This window comes from Eptesicus fuscus, chromosome 9, assembly GCF_027574615.1.
Source record: "Eptesicus fuscus isolate TK198812 chromosome 9, DD_ASM_mEF_20220401, whole genome shotgun sequence".
In the NCBI taxonomy this organism is placed as follows: Eukaryota; Metazoa; Chordata; class Mammalia; order Chiroptera; family Vespertilionidae; genus Eptesicus; species Eptesicus fuscus.
Window position 1 is genome coordinate 18,970,433 of NC_072481.1, and position 20,462 is coordinate 18,990,894.

The window sequence follows — 20,462 nt, forward strand, 5'->3', positions numbered from 1 at the left end:
CTCCCTCCTGGAAAGGCCCCATCTCCTGAGAGCTCACTGCGTGCAGGTACACTTAGTCACTCAAGGCGCTCACTTTCTCATCACATCTCTGCGCAGCTGGCACTGTTACTGTCCGTCCCCATTTTACACATGAGGAAGTTGAAACGGAAATCACTGACCCAACATCGCACAGCAGGTGTCTGTCCCCAGAGCCCCTGCCAACTGGGAGCTAAGAGCAGCAGACCCTGTGGTGTGCCTTATCGGGCCCTGGCACAGGGGTCCCTAACTTTTCATTCTTACAGTGAGAACAAACTTTCCAGAGGAACCGAGCGTTCAGAGTCCACTGGAGGGGAAATGGGTGGGGAGCTCCTGGATGATTGACATGGTCGGGGTGGGGAAGGAGCAGACCACCAGGCCAGGTGGAATTCCCATCCTCATGGTCCCTCACTCCCCACCCCTACCACGTTCCCAGCCACAGAATGGCCACCTTGTGAAGAACAAGACACCAACACTGGTTGAGTACTTGGTATGTGCCAGGCATTGTGTTACGAGCTTTACCTATGAACTCCTTTCATTCCCGTGTTCTCCCCATTTCACAGAGGTGGAAGCGAAGGCACAGAGAGGTTAAGGAACTTTCACGAGGTCACACAGCCACAAAGTCGTGAACTCCATCACTGGGAGTATTCAAGCACGACTCGGGGGCCCCTGAATTCCCTGCCAGCCCTGAGCTTCTAAAAGCTCGCATTTCCAGGACCCCCACCCTCCACGCCTTTCTGGGTGGTGACTTAAGTACAACAGCTGAGGTGGCCCTGAGGGCAGATGTCTCTCGGAGTTATAGTCACATGGTCTCTCAGAAGAGAAGACTCCCCAAAGCAGATGCCAGGACACACACACACACACACACACACACACACACACGTCAACTCATCACCATCTGCAGCATGAATGAGATCTGCTATTCCCACTGAGGTCACTCTGGAAGCTGCACACACACACACACACACACACACACACCCTTTCAAGCTGGTGGGCAGACCTAGGGGCCATCTTGTCCCTCTGAGTCAGCCACTTCCCACCCCAATGATCTCCTTAGAGGACCCCGCCATGGAGGCCTCTCCTGCAGCCATCCCAGCTGGGGCTCTGCTGGTCTAACTCAGCCCCTCCTCCTGCAGGCATCACCCTTCTCCTCTGGTGTCGCATCCCTGGCAACTGGGCACCACCCATTAACCCTCTGCCTCCCAGCATAGGAGGTGATACCCCTCCTCCACAGCGGGGACCCCAGGGAAGGTGTGAGGCCTGGGGAAGGGCTCGCCTTCCCCCCTCATCTGCAGCCTCACCCCTCCTCTCCTTCAAGTCAAGCCCAGCCATATGGGCCTCCAGACCCAGAGTCCCAAGGTTTTGCTTTCTCTGCCACCCAGCACTGTGTCTGGAACCCCCCCCCCCCACACACACACACACTTCACCCTCAGATCCAGGGGCCCCGGCCTCACTGAGCCCGAACTGGGCCGGGGCTGTCACCTGGCACACTCTCAGACCAATTCCCCCCACCGCCTCCTGGGGAATGAATTCTTGGCTTTAGTTTATGAACAAGGAACAGTTGTCCAGCGAGGGATGGGGCTTGCCCAGGGTCACACAGCTTGAGCCTCCTGCTGGGCCTCCAAGTCTGAAGCATTTTGTCCTGAGCCCCCTTTCACTCCGGGGTACACCACGCACTTACTGAGCTCCTTCTGAGCATGAAAACACACATCCTCTCCTTTAGTCTCCGAGGAGGTGTTATTAGCCCCATTTCACAGAGGGGAAAAGAGAGGCTAGTATGATTCTGAGAGGTGAGATGAGTGGTCAAAGGTCAGATCATGAGCCAGGGGCAGTCTCAGGAGGAGATGGGTCACATTTGTGTGATCAGGCTGAACCCGAGGTTGTGTGGCCTTCCAAAAGCGTAGCTGCTAGACCCTGCTGCTAGGCTGGGCGGGGTTTCTGTCCCTCCCAGGGACCTCCTCTCCACACCCCACCCCGGGGAGCCCTGGGGCTGAAGCACCCAGCCACCATGCAGGTACTTCCCCTGGCACTGAACTCGCCCCTCCCCCTGGCTGGAAGCCCCCAGATGGGGACGGCTGGTGAGCAGCCCGGCTGCCCAAGAAGCACCCTCTGAGCCCTGCCTGTCCGCCTCGCAGTTACAGGCCGGCGGGCAGAGGCTCCGGGGGACTTGCAGGGGTAAGTGGGTGCCCTGAAGTGGACCCTGAGAGGGCTGGGTCCATTTCAGCCTGAGGGGGGCAGGCCGAGTTCCTGGCGGAACCAAAGAGAACGGGCCTGGAAACCCCCAGCTCGTTCCCAGCCAGGCTGCGGACACGTGCCCACGCGGGACTCACTTGGAACCTGAGTTCCTCAAAAGAGGGAGAGGGCCCTTGCTCCCTTGCTCTCTGTCCCCCGTTGGGGCTGGGACAGAGCCCGACCCCTCACAGCTGCTGCTGCAGCTGCTTGGTCACTGGAAGGGACACTCAGGAGCCACCTCCCACATTCGCACTCACCTCTACCTGCACACACTGCCCCCCGCAGGTGTGCGTGCCCCAGGCGCAGCCACCCAGCTGCTGCATGCACACAGGCACACACTCCCATGGGTGCAAGCACACACCCACCACGGAGGTCTCCCCACACTCACCCCTGCCGCACACACAGCCATAGCCAGCAGTCACCAGCCCCGTCCCGGTACGCGCCATGCACAACGGGTCACCCTCACACCTCCACACACACAGGTAGGGCATGATGGCACTCCCCATCCCTTTCCCCCCCACACCCCCCACAGGTCCCAGCACCCTTCCCTGGAGCGGGGACACACCCTCACTCACCCCCTCAGGTCACCTTCACACAAGTCACCTTCCACCCCCCCCCCCACTGCCCTCATCAAAGCTGCCCTGGGAGGAACCCAATGCACCCCCACCCCGGGATGGGGAACAGACCCCAGGCCCTAAAAGTGGCCGCGGTCTGGACACACCCACGAGCAAAATCCACGTTGACTCCAGACCCGAGACACACCCAGCCCTGGCCACGCGCCCGGCGCCCCCGGCCCGCCGTCAGGCCCGCCCCGCGCCCCTCGCCCCGAGCGGGCACCCCGCTCCGCCGGGAAGGCGGGTTCCGGAGCCACTGGGGAGGACGGCAGCGCGGGCTCCCGCCGGCCTCCCTCCGCGGAGGGTCCCACAAGGAAGGGGAACGAGCCCCCATCGGGCGACCGGCGCGGGGGTGGCCTTCCCCCTCCGAGGCCACCCCGGGGGGCGTCACCGGGAGGGGCGCGGGCCGCAGTGGGGGAGGGGCCTGGGGACGGCGAGGGGGTCCCGGGCCGCCCCGGCGCGCGTCACTCACCCCCGCGGCGCGCCCGGCCAGCAGCAGCAGCAGCAGCGGCGGCAGCAGCCCGCGGGCCCCGGGCCCGGCCGCGGCCCCGGTCCCGGCGCCTGCCCCGTGGGCGGCCCCGGCGCGGCGCGGTGGCCCCGGCTTCATGGCGGCGGCGGCGGGCGGCGGGCGCCTTTGTTCCCGAGGCGCGGCGCGCGGGGCGGCTGCTCGGCGGCGGCGCGGCCCGGCGGCTGGACCGACGCGCGGCTCGCTCGGGGCTCCTGGCTCGGCGGCCCGGCTCCGCCTCGCGGCTCCGCGCCCACAGCCGCCGCGCCCGCAGGAAGCGTGCGCCGCCGCCGGGCCGCCCCCAGCGCGGGCGGGGCGGGAGGAGGGCGGGGCGGGGCCGCGCGCCCCCAGCCCCGGGGTACCCGCCCCCCCCCCCCTGCCCGCTCCGCACCCGGCCCGGCGCCCAGCGCCCCGCCCGGCGCCCGCGCGCAGGGGGCCCCGCCGCAGTGGGCCGGCTGCCGTGCGCCCGGGGCCTGGGGCGAGGACCCCGTCTCTGAGCTCGGCCTGGAGAACTGGGTCCCTAGGAAGGCGCCTCCCCGGGCGGTCGTGAGCGAAGGGAAGGACCCCGCGTGGGAGTGCGGGGCGGGGGGACGACGGGCCTGCCTCCTTGGAGGCTCTGAGGAGATGGGTGGCATTTGCGTGATCATCACTATCCTCCCCGAAGGGCTCCCTTCGCACAGCTCCTCCAGGACCATCGCCACCCAAAGCCGGCCACCCAAGCCCCCGGACATCGGTGTCTCCAAGATGCAGATGCGCTGGGTGACCTCAGGTCAGAGGCAACCCTCTCTGGGCCTCCTTCTCCCCTCTGCACCGCGGGGTGCGGACTTCTGGGCCTCCCTGGGACTGCAGAGGAAAAGCTGGGCAGACCTCGGGAAGGGCCTCCCCCCTCTCTGAGCCTCAGATTCCTGGGGTAGAATGGAGACCCCCGCTCCAGTGCCGGTGGTGTAAGAATATGTCCCTGGGCGGCGTGGCCATCCCCTACTTATCTGGCCTACTGTGCACTTGACTTACTCCCTGGAGTCTCCCACCACTAACTGGTACCCAACTCCAGGAGGGCAGGGGTTGGGGTCACCTTGTTTGCTGCTGTGTCCCCAATACCAGCTCAGAGACGAGCACGTAGTGGGTGCTCAAACAAACTTGTTGAGTCAATGAATGCGTTTTCCATTCACCTGAGCTCCCCCCACCCAGGTGTCCTGGGAGGAGAAGGCAGGAGTATTTTTTAAGCCCTAACCATGTGCCAGGTGTGGCCCCAAAGGCCTTAGGTGGGTTATCTACTTCTTTCAGCAACCCCATGAAATAGGGGGAGTCGGTATCTCCACCTCCTTCATGGGAAACTGAGGCCCGGAAGGGGAGGTTGTTCGCGAAGGCTGGAGTCTCTGCCCTCGGCCCCTGTGTCCGGGTACCCAGCGCAGGGCCTGCCTGAAGGAAGAAGGAACTGGATTGAGCTGAATCTGGAACAATTCCCCTGAGGAAAAGGGAACTGAAACCAGGACAAATGGAGCCAGGAGTGGAGTGTGCTGGGGTGGGCCCGGAGGAACAGACTCTGGGGCGCCAGCCAAGATATGGGGGTGCCAGGGGATCCGGATTTGTCCTATGAGGCCCTTGGAGGAGGACCAGGAGACAAACGGAGCTGAATTAGGAGGTGTTCCCTGGGCGGGAGTGAGAGCCACGTCCCTAAAGGCTGTGTAAGGCCAAGCCAGCTACCCTTTGGCAGAGAGATCCCGGAGAGGAAGGGCGGGCGGGAAACCTTCCAACTCAGATCTAAAATTCCCTAGGAATTCTGAGGCCTCAGCCTCCGGACTCCCATCCCCAGGTACCTTTAGGAATTCTGACCCCTGGGCACCTTGGGGAGGTGGGCCGAGAGAGGCCGGTGTGTGGGGATCTGGCTGAGACAGCACAGCTTGGTGCTGAAGAGCTCTGACTCGGGGTTGGGCGAACGCCTGGGTTCAAACCCCAGCTCGGCCAGTTATGCGCTGTGTGACCGTGGGTGAATAACTTGAGCTCTCTGAGCCTCAGTTTCCCCACTGCAATGTGAGACTAAGGACCACAAGGGATTCATTCATTCACTCTCCAAACATCAACCGAGTGCCTGTGTGTGCCAGACCTGGGCCGGGAGCCAGGGTGTGAAGTTTAAATGAGCTCCTCCCCGCCATTGTCCTGGGGGCTCAATGTAGGTGGCTGGGGTGATGCTTACAAAGGAAGGGGCCTGGGTGTGGGAATCGTCACCTCCCCGAGGGGCCGCCCTGGGCCCCAGGAATAGGCTGGCTCTGAGGCGGCCCCAAAGGGCAGCGTTGGCCACATGTCAGCTCGGGGTCAGGCAGGACTTCGGGATAGTTGGAGCCGGTCACATGGCAGTGGCTACTCTGAGGCAGTGGCCACTGTCCTGGGAGCCGTGCCGGGCTCAGCGAGCGAGCGCTCAGGGAAGCCGTCAGGACCGGCTCAGGGCGAGGTGAGCAGTGAGCATTGCCCGTCTTCACAGGCCTGCCTGTCCTGAGACGCTCCCCTGACATCCCGAGGAGCGGGGTGTGGACGCTTTGGGCTGGGCAGGAGCGCCACCTGCTGTTCCTCAAAGATACTGGTCACAGCCAGAAGCAAGGCAGGTCTGGGCCGGAGTCTCCTTCTGCCCCTCAACCCCTGCTCCAGCGCTCCTGGGGTTCACAGGCGTACACATCCACCTGCACTCCAGCACACAGTGCATCCACACACCCCCTCCCCCATGGTTACCTGTGCATCCCTGAGCGCTCGCTCGCTGAGCCCGGCACGGCTCCCAGGACAGTGCTCACTGCTTCAGAGTAGCCACTGCCATGTGACCAGATAACCCATTCATGAGCCTGGCCAACACCTCAGGTCTCCCTTCTGCCATCACCACCCATGCAGGCATGCCCCACCCCTTCCAGGCATTCCCCCCAGACCACTTGGGGCCTCTGGGGGGCTTTCCTGACTCCCATCAGGCAGGGCTGGTCCCACCCCGCCCGGCACCCTAGACAAGCCCCATCCGTGCGCTCCCCTCGCAGCTGTTTTTCGTCTCTGCTGTCTCCCCGGGAGTGGGAGCACCTAGTGTCCCCAGTGGGCAGTAATCGCCGGCCTCCGGCAGGGCGGACTGTGCGGCCCTGCTCTACGAAGTGCACACTGGATTACCCCCGGTTTAAAGTGGCAAACCAAGGCACCGACATGTTTTGTGCCCAAGCTCTCACAGCTGGTGAGTGAGAGCTGAGATCCTGACCAAACTCAGCAGTTACACTGACACCAGGTCCCGAAGCATTTGAGAAGTGAATTGGACTTGGTGTAGTGGGTCACTCTGTCACATGGACACAGCCAACCCACGGGCATACTCAGATGAGCCTGGAACCCAGATAATAGGATAGGCATGCCTGGCAGCCATGCCTCCCCTCCTGCCCCCCCCCATCCCGTCAGACCTTCCCCGCTACCCGCCCCCCCCATGGGGCCTCCTGGCTCTAACAAGGCAGCAAAGGAGAGGGGAGGTCTCTGAGCTCCAGGCCTGAGACCCGCATGCAGAGCTGCATCTCCAGGCCTGGCACACAGTAGGTGCTCAGTAATTGCTGCCCGCCCCAGAGGTATGGCGAAACAGACTGGCTCACTAGGTCGACCGAGGGCTCCCTAACTGGCAATCACACGCCTTGGCAACAAGTCCCTGTCTCCCCAGGGCGCCCCCACCTCCACCCGCTCGCTCCCACCCACCTTCTCCATCGCAGCTTCCAGTCTTGCCCAAGACTCAGGAAGGAGGCCAGAGCCGGGTGTGCTTCGGAGAAAGGCTGAGTGAAGGCTGCCCTGAGGTCAGTGACCCCAAAATCAGGAACCGAAACAGGATTCTGGCAAAAGGGCCGCCCCAACAACTAGGGCTGAGCCGATGGGCTGCTGGGAGCCACCCCAGGGCCTGCAGAGCACCAGGCTTGGCCTCCATCTGTGGGGCCGCCATCAGTGGGCGCCCCCTGCCCATCCTGACGGTGAGGGTCTCACAGGACGGGTGTCCTGCTGTGTGCGAGCAAGTCCTTTCAAAATGAGGTTGGGTGATGCCCCCTGGGCACAGAGCTGCCAGGCAGGGGGTCAGAATTTGAACCCAGGCCTCTTAGGTTTGTGAGCTGGAAGTTTGCAAACTGTGGAGCCCAGAGCTTTCCCTGGAGGCCCCCGGGGCAGATGTGGGTGAGACAGGAGGGAGTCAGACTTTGTTTGAGCTGAGGGACCTGTGGGCACAGAGCAAGGCTGGGCTGGCCTTGACGGAGGCGATTAGAGGCTACAGAGAAGCTGAAGCTTTGCCCAGGTCAGGTCTGGCCCAGGTGCCGGACCAGGTGGGAGACGGGGGGAGGAACTCTGGGTCTGGATGAGAATAGGAGTGGGTCCCAACTCTGTGGGGCCCTGAAGTTGTACAGTTTGAGGGGATCACAACTAGGAACAAGGCCTTGGATGGGGGCGCTATGCAGGCGAGGGGCCCTGAAGCTCAAGCTTCATTAATTTCACTGTGATTTGCCTCTAAATGGAAGCCCACAGCCCAGCCCATTAGACCGTCATATTAGACCAGCAGAGTCCTGGGGTGGGGGATGCAGGGTAGGGAGGAAGGAGGGGTGCACTGGGCAGGGTGGGGTTACATCAAGCAAGACTCGGGGTGGGGTGGCATCTTCACTGAGCCATGGCAGGCAGGCCTTGGAGAGCGGGTGCTCTGAAGGTCACAGGGAGGCGGAGCCCCACTGGGAGGAGGCCTCCGAGGTCAGATATGTGGACACTCCACCCACTCCATCTGCCCCTTTCACAAGCCAGAAAACCGAGGCCCCAAAGGGGAAGAGACTGTCCCAAGGTCACACAGTCTATGGCGGGGCAGGGGCTGCTCCACCCTGCCCGGGGGGCTTTCCCCAAACCACCCCCTTCTTCTGTTGCCCTATTATTTGGGAAAACTGCCCACAACCAAGGCCCTCATTCAAGCCCTTCTTCGGGTCACAGGGCTAGGAAATGGTTGTGTGGGGGGTGGGGGGAACCCTGACCCAGGAGTGGGTGTTCACACCTGCCTCTTCCCTGTGAGGGGGGAGGGGCAGCGGGGATGTGGAGGAAGAGAGGAAGGGAAGGCAGGATGGTGAGAGAGGGAGAGAGAGGGAGTGGAGAGAGAGAGTGAGAGAGAGAGAGAGAAGGGTAGAGGGCACTGCCGTAGCAGAAGCCATTCTACTAACATACCCCGTTCCCTTATTCCCGGGAATAAATTGGACATTTGGAATCATTTTCCTGGAAGAAAAAACTGCCTCTAAAAATATTTTTCCTTTCTCATCTCACGCTGGGGCTAGAGCAGCCCAGCTGGTGCCAAGCAAAGAAGGGGGCGCAGGAGAGTGGCCGGTGCGAGGTCCCCCTGGGCCGCGGAATCCGAGGGAGCACAGCTGTCCTCCCGATATTTAATGTGTCATGTGGGTGTCTCGGCTTTTTGCAGTTTATAGAGACCGGCATTCCAACCCCACCCTGTGGTGGCTGAGCCCTGGTAAGGTCCAGGCTGTACAGACCGAGGCGCCCAGGAAGCTGGCATTCCAGGGCGGGAGATAACCCATTCACGTGGGACCAGTCCGTCCTCGGCCCCTCACCCTCTGGTGGCCCTGAGCAGGTCACTTCCCTCACCCTGGGCCTCGGTCTCCTCCCCTGTAAACAGGAGGCCAACTGGAATTCCCCGTGCAGGGGCCCTGGGGCGGGGCCTGGCCGAGCGGAGCAGCCAGGAGGGACTGGCTGGCATGGGCTCTCAGGAGGGGCCTAGGGGATCTGGGGTCAAATCTTGTTGTCTGCCACTTCCTGCCAGGTCAGTGACTGTTGCCCCCGCCCCCGGGTTTGAGGGAGGTGAACAAGGTAACACAAGGTGGCACCCAGCTCAGAACAAGACCCACAGTCACAACGCCACTGGCCATTATTCCCAGTCATCCCCTGCTTGGGACACTCCAGGCCAGAGGTGGGTGGGCCAGGTCAGCACAGGGCAGGGCAGCATATGCCTCAAAGAAGAAATGAGAAACGGGCCTTCCGATTTGCCCAGGACCGGCCTGGGTCATCCGAGGTTTTGTGCTGTGTATTTGTTATCTCTTGATCCATAACAAATCACCCCCAACACAGTGGCTTCAAACCACAATAAACTCTTAAGTACTTCACCCAGCTTCTGTGGGTCAGGAGTTCGGGAGCAGCTGAGCTGGGTGGTTCTGGTTGGGGGGTGGAGGGGGAGTGTCTCTCCTGAGGCGGGGAGGCAGGATGGCAGGCGGGCTGTGGGAAGATCTCTGCTTCCCAGAGGCCAGTAGGATTGGCCAGTTGACACCGGCTACCAGCAGGAGGCCTCGGCTCCTCCCACGTGGCCCTCGCCACCCTGCATCCTGGAAAGGGATCTAGTGATCCTAGAGAGAGCACGCTGGAGCGACCGTGTCCTGTGTGGCCTGGCCTCGGAAGTCGCGCTCCGCCCTGTGCACGATATTGCTCCCAGGCAGCCCCATCCGCTACAGGGGGGTGGGAGCACCAGGAGGCGGGGCCCCTTGGAGGGCGCATACCACATGTGGTAATGATTAGTGCATCCGCTTGCATGCTTAAAAGCATCCCAGTTTGCAGGATAAACGAAATGGTCACACTAGTAAAAATTCTAATGTTCCCAGCATAGCAGGGGGAAATGGGAGGTAATAATGATAATTAATAATAATAAAAGCAACTCCTATTTTTGGCTCACTATGCGCCCAGCCTTGTGCCTGGTGCTTCCCGTGCTCCCTTTGACGTAGAACTGTTGTTATTCCTACTTTCCAGATGAGGAAAATGAGAGGGCAAATGTACTTACAAAGGCCACCTGGAGCCCGTGGAGCTGGGATCTGAAGCTGGGCAGCTATCCATGCTAAAAAGACTTGGTGGTTTTAGCTGTTTGCAAGCTTGGTGCATAAGATCGGGACGTGGCCCCAGCAAGAGTCAGCAGGACTCAGGTCACATTAACAGAGCCCCAACCGTCTGGCCTCACAGCAGCCCTGAGACAGTGGGAGGGCTGGGCTCCCTGGAGTGGGTAGCAGTTGGGGAAACGGAGAAGTCAGTGATTTGCCAGAGGCGACAAAGTAAGTCAAAGGCAAAGTTAGAGTCTGAGCCAGATCCGTGACCATCCCAAGCCAGAGTGAGGAACTAGCCCTACGCCCAGGAGCGGCTGGGGAGGACGAGGGGGCGGGGGGGAGGGGGAGAGGAGAAGCTTAGTCTTAGGGCAGATTCCAGACCTCTGGTCTCTGGGAAAGCCATCTCAGCCCTGACCTGGCACCTTGAGCCCTTAGGTCGCTGTGTATAGTTTTCTTTAGGCAGCAGCACCCTCCTGTGGCTATAGCTGGTAACTACATGAAGCCACAGGTTTCCTGCTCTCAAATGCTTCACTCTCCAGTGCTTCTTTACACACACACACACACACACACACACACACACACACACCCCTGAAACCCAACACCCAAAGAGAGACTGTTATTCCTGGGGCTGATGGAGGGGGCATGAGTATGATGACTTGGAGGCGGATCCCTCAGAGTTTGAGACTCCTCAGCTGTGTGATGGACTGATAACCTCATGCTACCTTGCTCTGCCAGGCTTTTGGAGGACTCACAAATGTGCATGTGCTCTGTAAAGCACTGACCAGGTAAAGGATTGTTATATAAACTGTGGGGAATCTATCTTGGGGGGGACAATGCAAGGGAGACCAAGAATGCAGGCATCAGTTGGTGGCAGCCCAGGACCCACGTCCTTCAGCAGACTTGGTGGCAGTGGACAGTAGTGACCAGTCAATGAGGAAGTGGATGCTGAGCTGAGTTCAGCCTGCTCCGCAAAACTCAATCTTGCAGAGGGAGGGGCGTACACCAGAAGGGAAAGCCTCAGGCCCAGAGTTGGTCTGATCCGGCTTGCATATCTATGCCAGAACCGGCTTGCATTATCTATGAAATGGGGGAAATAACCACATTCTTTGCAGGACTGTTGTGAATAAAAGAATATGTATTGGGGGGAGGGGAGAGTAGCAAAAAAGAGAAAGAACTCATGAACACAGACAATAGGGGGAAGGGAGGAGAGATGAGTGGGGGAGAAGAGGGTATGGGGGGATTAATGATGATGGGAAAAAATCAAATCTAATTTTTTAAAAATATGTATAAACCATCTCTTTAGGTGCCTGGCAGTTAGTTCAGGACAAATAACTTTATGGTAATTTCTGTACATCATGGACAAGGATCGTGTTGCTCACCAAAACCTGGTGCTGACAGTGAAAGACGATAAATACATTCATTTATTTACACGTGTGTGGGCCCTGCACTGGACATGATTTCATCCTTACAACCAAACATTGGTACTATGATTTACTTCCCTCATTTTGCAGAGAAGGAAACGGCCTCAGAAAGATGATCCAGGTAATAAAAGGCGGTTGAAATCGAACCCTCTATTTATCCGACTGAAAAGCCTCCCCTTGCATCCAAGACACGGGCTTCCAATAAGAAGGGCTGAGGGGATGATCCTCTTTCTAAGTGCGTATTTTGCTTTGTTACCACTAAAAAACCCCACAGAAATGAAACATTTCATTAAATGCTAAGAGTATTAAGGAGATTAAAAACAACAACAACAACAACACACACACCCATTTTACGTATAAACAGTCCAGGTGGAAAAGAAAACCAGCCCGGGAGTGCCTACTTGGAGGCAAACGGGAAGAAACCCAAGCCCCTGCTTTGCTCAACTGCTTCTGCACAGTCTAGTAAAACCATTATTTAGTAGCCACGACTTTCCATGACGTGATGGGAGAGCCACTTCGCATATATTTTCACCTTCAACCCATTTCCAGCAAGGAATTTGGTTAAAGATGAGAGTGCACCCAAGGGCACACAGTGAGAAGGGTGGACTCGTATTGGAACCCAGTCTGATTCCAGAGCCACTCGGCAATGCCCCAGCACGCTCTCTGGTGGGCCCACCACCACCTCAGCAGAAGGCTGGGGAAACACCTCAGCTTCCTTTAGCCTCCATTTATTCCTGGCACCTCACGGCCTGTCAGTGACCCTCCCTTACCCTAGGGAGGGGACCACACAATGATCTTCAGCTACCACCCTGAGGCTCCACTTCCAGACATGAGGCCCTGTGGCTCCCACCTGGCCTCCCTGATCCTGTAACTGCCAACACAGACCAATGTTTCAGTGGCAGTTTTTGCCAAAGCCACGTGGCGTTCAAGGGAAGGTGGGCACTCTTAGGCACAGGTGACAGTCACCTTAGTGACCCAGAGCCTCCTGTGCTAAGAGCTGGAAAAGGTCCCCAATTGGAGGATAAGATGAGCAAGCAAGGACACTAGGCCATCCTGGGCCGGCCTCAGCATGTGGGCATGGTGGGCAGGGTGAGGACAGGAGCAGCCCAGAGGGGGAAGGGGCTCAGGGAGGGGAGGCCTGGACAGCCTGGGCAGCCATCCAGATGCCTCACCTACAGCCTTGCCTCAGCAAAGCAGGTGACCCAACACTTAACTGGGTTGTGTGACATTTGTAATTGACTGCATCTTAATCTAGACCAGTGATGGCGAACCTATGACAGGCGTGTCAGCACTGACACGCATAGCCATTTCTGATGACACGCGGCCGCTGCCGAGGATGAAACATTTGCTGCTCCTGAGGATGAAACATTTGCGAAATAATGTTTTTTCCTCAAAGTGACACACTACCCGAGTTATGCTGTTTTTTGGCGAAGTTTGACACACCAAGCTCAAAAGGTTGCCCATCACTGGTCTAGACCCTGGGCTCACAAATGCTGCCGAGGCCAGGAAGCAGCAGTGGTGATCACCAGAGGAAACCGGGAAAGCTGCAGGGCACAGGCTTTCTGACGATGCTTCCGGGGGTTGGCGTGCAGACTCCGCCCAGGGAGGCGAATATTCTGAGTGCTCGGGAGAAGGTGGAAATCTGGATTAATGTGGAGTGTCTTGATTTTGAAAGCACTCAGCAGGCTAAACCCAACATCTTTGGGTCAAACTGGGCTCAAGAACCAGTTTGACAACCTGTCCCTATTTCGAGTCTCTTCCCCTCCCACTCCCGTTCCCTCACAAAACAGGCAGGAAGAAAGAGGCACGAACCACGAAAGGGCTGTCCTGGGGCACTATATTAGAGAAAAAGTTAGAGCACAAACTCAGATTCCAAAGTTCTGTATTTTTCAAAATAAAGATCACACATTGTTTAGAGACAATCTACACAAGAGTTACAAAAAATAGTTGCCCAGGCATAAGCATACACAGGTTTGTTAATTATACACATATGGTTACAAGTGTGCTTGCAAAAAAGTTCATTGGAAATATACACAAGGCTCTGGAAATGTACACCGTGTAGTGTTACAATTCTATATTCAAACAAGGAAATTTGACAGTATGTTACATTCACTTACAAGTAGACAAAATGCAAAATACAGTTCATCTTCTGTACAAAAAGGAAGGGCAGTTCACACTTTACAAGGTGAGAGGGCTCTGATTGTAAGGAAAGCTGGGGCAGGGCCGAACTTTGCACGTCCTTTTGACTGTCACAAAATAAGCAAAACATTACTTTTTAGGATTAAAAAAAACACTACTGTGAACTGAATCATCTTAAGTAACATTAAGAAAGGATCTCGCTACAGTCTGACTAGGTGACAAATAAAACCAAGCTATTTTTTTTCTTTTTAAACATGTAACTAGGCTGTATAAAGAACATTTATTCCTTCGAAAGAAAAAATTTACTTCTGGTTGAAATTACAATTTACAATATACAACACTATATGCTACGACCATAAAAGGTGTGAATATACACTGAATGCACAGGGCTGGCTAATTCTCTTTTCTTACCAAAAAACGTGTTTATGTTGATTCAAACTTCTCCACATTTACATTACAGGTATACAAATGTACAATTGTACAATCAAAAGTATGTTCGACTACTAGGGTACATTATAGATACAGATTAGACATCAAAACAAGAAAATACTACAAATTTGTATATATGCAAAGTCTACACCAAGTATACACTATATATTTATAGAAGCAAGACCAAAAGCAGAGTTGGATTTTTTTTCTCATGCTAAATAATCAAGATTTTGCCTTTCAATGTTAAAAGAAAAATCCAACAGGCAGTAAACAATTACACCCGCCCGGCCTTGAAAGACATTCTGGGAGTTCATGTCTCCTCATCACAAAACAGACTACACCATCTTCTTCAGCATAATAGTCTCCAAAAAAGGCAATTTTAGACGTTTCATAAACTTAATGTCATAAAATGAAGCTTTAGCAACTCTGAAACAATTTTCATTATATATATATATATATATATATTTTATAAACAGTGTTAAATGCCAGTTTGGGCTCATTTAACTAAAATTCAAACTTCCCAGGTTTTTTTGTTTGTTTTTGTTTTTTACTAAAATGAGGAGGTGGGGAAGAGCTATTTGCAAAACTTGCCAGCAAGGCAAATGAGTTAAAAACCTTTTTTCTGTGTTTTTTTGACTTTTTTTGTTAAACCAGCCTCCCTGAAAGTTTCCACATGTGGACTATAGATACAACGTTGAACAAATGTGGCCTCCCATGTACACTGGTTACCTATGTACAAGTATCCTATACACCAGGAAAACAACAGGGCAATTAGTCAATTAAAAAAAATAATTAGTACATGTTATGTGTAATAAAATTAAACAAATTTACAAAGGCGTTTCCACTTGTGGATTTGATTCCTTTTTTGGAGGGTAAGCCTGGCACAACCATTTACCATTCCAGATTCTACATTAGAACATCTCTGGTTGCTGGCTAGATTCGCCAGTGGGCCAGTGAGGTCAGTGGGAATGAGGGGACAGGGCTGACACTGCCTCAGATAATACCATTAGGGGGGCCACAGATGGGCCCTAAGTCAACGCCATTCTTCATGTAGTACTTCTCCAGCTTGGCCAGGATGTGCTTGCCATAGGTGTACTTGCGAAGAGTCGCGATGTGGGGCCGGATCTGGGGAGGAAGCACAGTTCGCGTCACTCTGGCCTGAAAGCAATGCTTCCGGGCACCGCAAATGCCAGGCCACAGCAATACCTCTCACTGGTGCAGCCAAAGCACCGAATTCTAGGGCCCTACTGACCCATCAGAGGAGAGTCAGCACGTATCCTGAGCACGGATGCAGGACATGAGGGCTTTGGAGACTGAACAGCCACGGACCACTCCCAGGACAGTATGTGGAGAAAGGACATTCTCACTGACAATCACACTGCCCACTGCCCCCACCCCACTGCACTGAGCCTTCCCAAGGCACGCTCTCAGCCCTTCTGAGAGGGGGACTTTCAGGGCACCATGGGCCCTAAGCTCACCGCCTAAACCTGCCCTCCAGTTCACAGAGGATCACAGAAAGCTACTATCGACAATAAAAATGACTCACATGAGCCAGGCTGGTTCATGTGAGCCTAAGGGAGGTATGATTATCTCCATTTTACCGACGAGAAAGATGAAGGCCTAGTGGTGAAGTCACTCATCCAAAGTCAAACGGCTAACAAGGGATGGCACAGGTATTGGAGCCCACCTATCTGGCTCCTCCAGAAATTGTTTCTCCACACTGTGCTCTCATGGCACTGCCTACTGCACCAGTCTCATCCTTCACCCTCTGCAAGCCCAGCTGGGCTCAGCTCTCTCAGCATTCTCCTCTGTTCTCCCCGCCCTGAGCAGATCCACGTGGAGAATTACTGTGCATCCCAGACAACCAGACAGGCCGCCCCTCGGGAACCACCTTTCCTCTTCTGTGAGCTCATGGAGTTTTCTACATACGTCAGGGACAGCGTGTCACACAGCGTGTTCACAAGCACTGCTGGACCATCCATCCCCGCACACGCATCTGCATTCCATGCTCGCACTTGCATTCTCAAACACCCTGGACAAGCTCTCTAGATTGAGAGTCCCACGAGGACAATGGTTTGTCTCTTTATCTGTGTCCTCAAAGCAAGGAAGGGTCAAGTGGCTCTAGAAATCACTTCTACAGCCCACAAAGGAGACAGACCTGTGGCGGCTGTGGCATTCTCACCGAGAAGCCTACGAGGAAAACTTACTCATAATAGTCCTTGGCTTGAATCCTGAGCTGTGCAACCCAGACATCTACCTAACATCCCTAAACTCATCTGTAAAAAAACACAACTAGAATGCTTCACTTTCATTTGGGTTGTAATGAGGACTGCGTGCATGCTAATGCTTTTGCCATTAGTATTTGAAATTCAACCCCCTCCTCTCCCTAGGACTGGATGACTAATGAGTTCAGCCACTTAACCTTTACACCTCTCCCTATCAGGACAAAAACACTAACCACCCATGTGTACGCACGCACATGTATAACGTTATGGAACCCATTTTTCACTTGATTTAATGGGAGGTGAAGAGTGATTGATCACCTGCTCCGTTCCCAATGCTTCCTCTTGCTACAAGGATAGGGCTTAGCAGTGAAAGAGCTCAAGCCTCTTACATTTTCAGATTCTTGGGACTCTTCCTCCTCTCAACTTCCTCAACCAACTTGACTGCTAAACCGCATTCTATCCTCTTCTCTTCAATCCCAAAGCCACCACCACCTCTTGGCTTAACTTTTTGTGTGTGTTTTTCGTTTTTTAGAAAATTCCATTTTGCCGAAACCGGTTTGGCTCAGTGGATAGAGCGTCGGCCTGCGGACTCAAGGGTCCCAGGTTCGATTCCGGTCAAGGGCATGTACCTTGGTTGTGGGCACATCCCCAGTGGGGGGTGTGCGGGAGGCAGCTGATCGATGTTTTTCTCTCATCGATGTTTCTAACTCTCTATCCCTCTCTCTTCCTCTCTGTAAAAAAATCAATAAAATGTATTTTTTTTAAAAAAGAAAATTCCGTTTTTATTTGGCTTTGTTAACTAATCTCTTCTAGATTGTGGCTATATGGCTCAGATCATTTCCCTGGTGGCTTTTGCTGTTTGCCTTTTATGTATTCTGAACTGCTTCCAATGTGCAAGTGTTGGCCTACTACATACACCACTAATCACTCAGAACGTTCACCCCAAACTCAGCCTCCACTGTGTTCCTGCGGCCCCTACCAGAGCTCCAGGGGGCTTGAGTTAGGACTTTGGAAACTCTGGGGAAGCTCAGATGTCCAGAAAACTTTCTACCTGTTAGTTTGGGAGACTTAGGTTTGATTGGCTCTTGGCTTAACTATTTTAACGGCCTCCCACCCAGTCTCCTCACTGCCTCCTCAGCTCCCCATGCTGCTTGGGACTCACCAGCCAGGACAATGATCTGAAATGTACATGTGACTTTGGCACCACAGTCCTGCCCTAATGAACTTGCTTGACTACGTGAAATATGCTGTCCCGTCTCCTGCTTCCAAACCTTCACAACCCAGGTTCCCTCCGCCTCGAGAGCGACATTGTTCAAAGGTCACTCTCTTGGGGAACCGTCTCTGTGCCCCACGTTAGAAGAGGCCCTTTCAGCACAGCCCTCCCCAGACTCCCCAGCAGTACCACTCCCCAGTGAGCGCAGCACTGTCGTTCTCACCGAGAGCAGCCCTGCGGCAGGAAGGGCTTGCTATGGAGTATGTGCTTCATGAGTCTTTGTTGGGTGAGTGGACATGTTTTAAATTTCTGCATATTTCCTATATCCCACCTTCACCAGCCTCTTACCCCGAATTTCTAGGACCTCACAGCATAAGGACTTTGGACTCCCCCGCCTTCAATTGCCGTCACCAACACCAATGAGCTGTTTTGTTTTGTTCTGCTTTGAACTGGAGGTGGTGGGTGCTTCATCTGGCTCAGAACTCGAGTCCAAAACAAAGATTCTCATCACTGAACTTTGTTCTCAGTGAGGGCAAGTGGCTCATCATTGCCAGACCAAGGCATCCCCTTCCACTGAGAAGGGCTGAGTGCGTTCAGAGTCCTAAGGCTGAGGGTCCAGATCAGAGGCCCCCCAAGGCTCGCAGCACAAGCACAGCCGTAGCACACCTACCTGGGGGTTAATGTGGCTGCCTGGGCCCTGTGTCTCTGTGGGGCTGGATGGACCTGCTCTGTGACTGTTCCTGAATCACTGGCCTTGGCCTGTGCTTTCTCAGTCAGCTCCCACTCACAGTACCCAACACTTTAGATTTCTGTCCCTTTTCCCTTCTGTCTGACTCCTCTTTAGAGTGGACTTCTCCTCATGCAAAGCTTTCCTTCAGCCCTGGCCAGTGTTTCTCAGTGGTTAGAGCCTATATACCAAAGAAATGTGGATTCGATTCCCAGTCTAGGGCATGTCCTTGGGTTGCAGGTTCAATCCCCAGCCCCAGTCAGGGTGCATGCGGGAGGCAACCAAGCAATGTATCTCTCTCACATCATTGTTTCTCTCTCCCTCTCTCTCGCTCTCCCTTCATCCCTTTCCACTCTCTCTAAAAATCAATTTTAAAAATATATCCTCAGGTAAGAATTAAGACTCAGGGCATGTGCTCTCACCACTGCTTTCCATCGCTCTTCCCAAACTGTGCTCTGAGGGCAGGGATCATCTTGGTTATCTCTGTGCTGGTGTCTGGCACAAAGTGGGCATAGGTCAGGGGGGCCAGGCCAGCCACTGCCCTGGGCAGGCACTCGGTCGGTAAATGGTGGTGGTGAATGAGTAAGAAAGGAGGGAGAAAGGAATGAGGCAGGCAGGCTGATTTGTTGGACTGAGAAGCGGGTCTCCCAGGAGCAAATGGGTAAAAGCATGGCCTAAAATCAGGGAGGGAAATCCCTCTCAAGGACTGAGTTTAAGACTCTTTCACAACAGTGAGTTACTGATAAAAGGAACAATGGGACAATGGCCACTTCAGATAAAGGGAAAAGGAGCACAGCATGAGACACAGCTTAGTGACAAAGTCTGCAAAAAGCAGCAAGATGTCCACCCTCCCCGCATGTCAGAAATATGGAGAACCCAAGGCCTTTCTCGTTTCCTCTCTGACTGCGACCTGCCGGCCTGGCCCACCTTATGCATGACGATCTTCCGCTGGGCTGGCTCTGCCACGTCGATCATCTTCTGGACCACGTAGTTGGCGTACTGGTCCTTCATCATGGTGTATAAGGCACTGTGGGGACCGTCGTTCATGGTGCAGACCTCATCGATGAGCACAGCACGCTCCGTACGGGAGGCATGGGTGACACACTTTTCCACAACATTGCTGTAACGACACAGAGCCAGGAACATCACTCAGAAAAGGGACCTAGTGCTGGCCTCTGCCTTGACCTCAGAAGAAGCAGAAAAAGAGCTTAACATTTTTAGTAGATGAATTCATCAACTGTTTGGCTGAGACTCTCCACTTCTGCCGTCTGCGGCTTCCAATGTGAACCGTGGCTGAACCAACCTTACAAAGGAGGTAACAAGCCCAGGTAAGTGAAGGAACGTGAACACAAGGTTCACAGGCTGGTTAATAGCTGAACCAGTTAATCAGCGTCATTTCAACATGAATAAAAATCCGGCTTCACCTCTGTGGGCTTATGAAGCCAGAAACAAGTCTTACTTATGTCTATGTACCTAGTGCCAAGCTCTGCTTGGTACTTCACACATTGTGGACCAGTAGTTTTATTGCTAGCTTTACCCAGTGGCCAGATTAAGTTTCTATTGAAAGAGTACAAAAAACGTTTTACATAAATGTTAAAGGCACACTTTAAAATTAAATACCCATTGCATTTTGAAGTTATTTATTACATGTTCTTACAAGCTAATATCTTTTTAAAGTGTGATACTTTGTAAATTCTCGTGCTCTGTCCGCAATGTGTTAAGAGAGGCTCTACAGACATACTGAGTGAAGAAACATTGTCATATCTGGCGAGTTAACCTATCAAGTCTAATTAAGACAACAGCCTCTCCCATCTGATACAGCAACATAGAAAAACTTTTTCCCCACCTTCCATCTACAGTATTATGCAATTCTATCATGGGCTGAAGGCATGGCAATGAGGATATGAATCACCTAATAGCTACTGGCTTCTCCCTTAGTAGAAAAGGGAGTTAAAATATTACCAGGCTGGTGCAGAGAGCACAAAGCCAGCCATAATCTTCAATTGTTCAGACAAAGAACTCAACACTTTTCATGACTGCTTGGCTGGGTATATCTTCATCCACCCAGGCCCACTTCCCCTACAAAGTGGTGAGGAACAGAACATGACCTTCTGC

General features: G+C 54.5%; 2 protein-coding genes and 1 non-coding gene across 14 annotated transcripts in view; all 3 read right to left on the bottom strand.

Moving 5' to 3' along the window:
- SDC3 (syndecan 3) overlaps positions 1–3,468 on the bottom strand; it is a 37,618-nt gene extending 34,150 nt beyond the window's left edge. Inside the window, exon 1 of the mRNA XM_054720712.1 lies at positions 3,334–3,468. Coding sequence (XP_054576687.1) covers positions 3,334–3,468 — 135 coding nt within the window. The remainder of the gene's footprint in view (positions 1–3,333) is intronic.
- Positions 3,469–13,479: 10,011 nt separating this feature from the next.
- Positions 13,480–20,462, bottom strand: part of PUM1 (pumilio RNA binding family member 1) — a 126,168-nt gene continuing 119,185 nt past the window's right edge. For all 12 annotated transcript variants that reach the window (XM_054721428.1, XM_054721427.1, XM_028155107.2 and 9 more), the window contains 2 exons: positions 19,275–19,467; positions 13,480–15,307 (listed from right to left, as the gene is read on the bottom strand). In XM_054721428.1, coding sequence (XP_054577403.1) covers positions 15,176–15,307; positions 19,275–19,467 — 325 coding nt within the window. In that variant the 3' untranslated portion in view covers positions 13,480–15,175. The remainder of the gene's footprint in view (positions 15,308–19,274; positions 19,468–20,462) is intronic.
- LOC114233979 (small nucleolar RNA SNORD103/SNORD85) lies at positions 18,091–18,175 on the bottom strand. Its single transcript, XR_003620182.2, has one exon. It is a non-coding gene; the product is annotated as a small nucleolar RNA SNORD103/SNORD85 (small nucleolar RNA).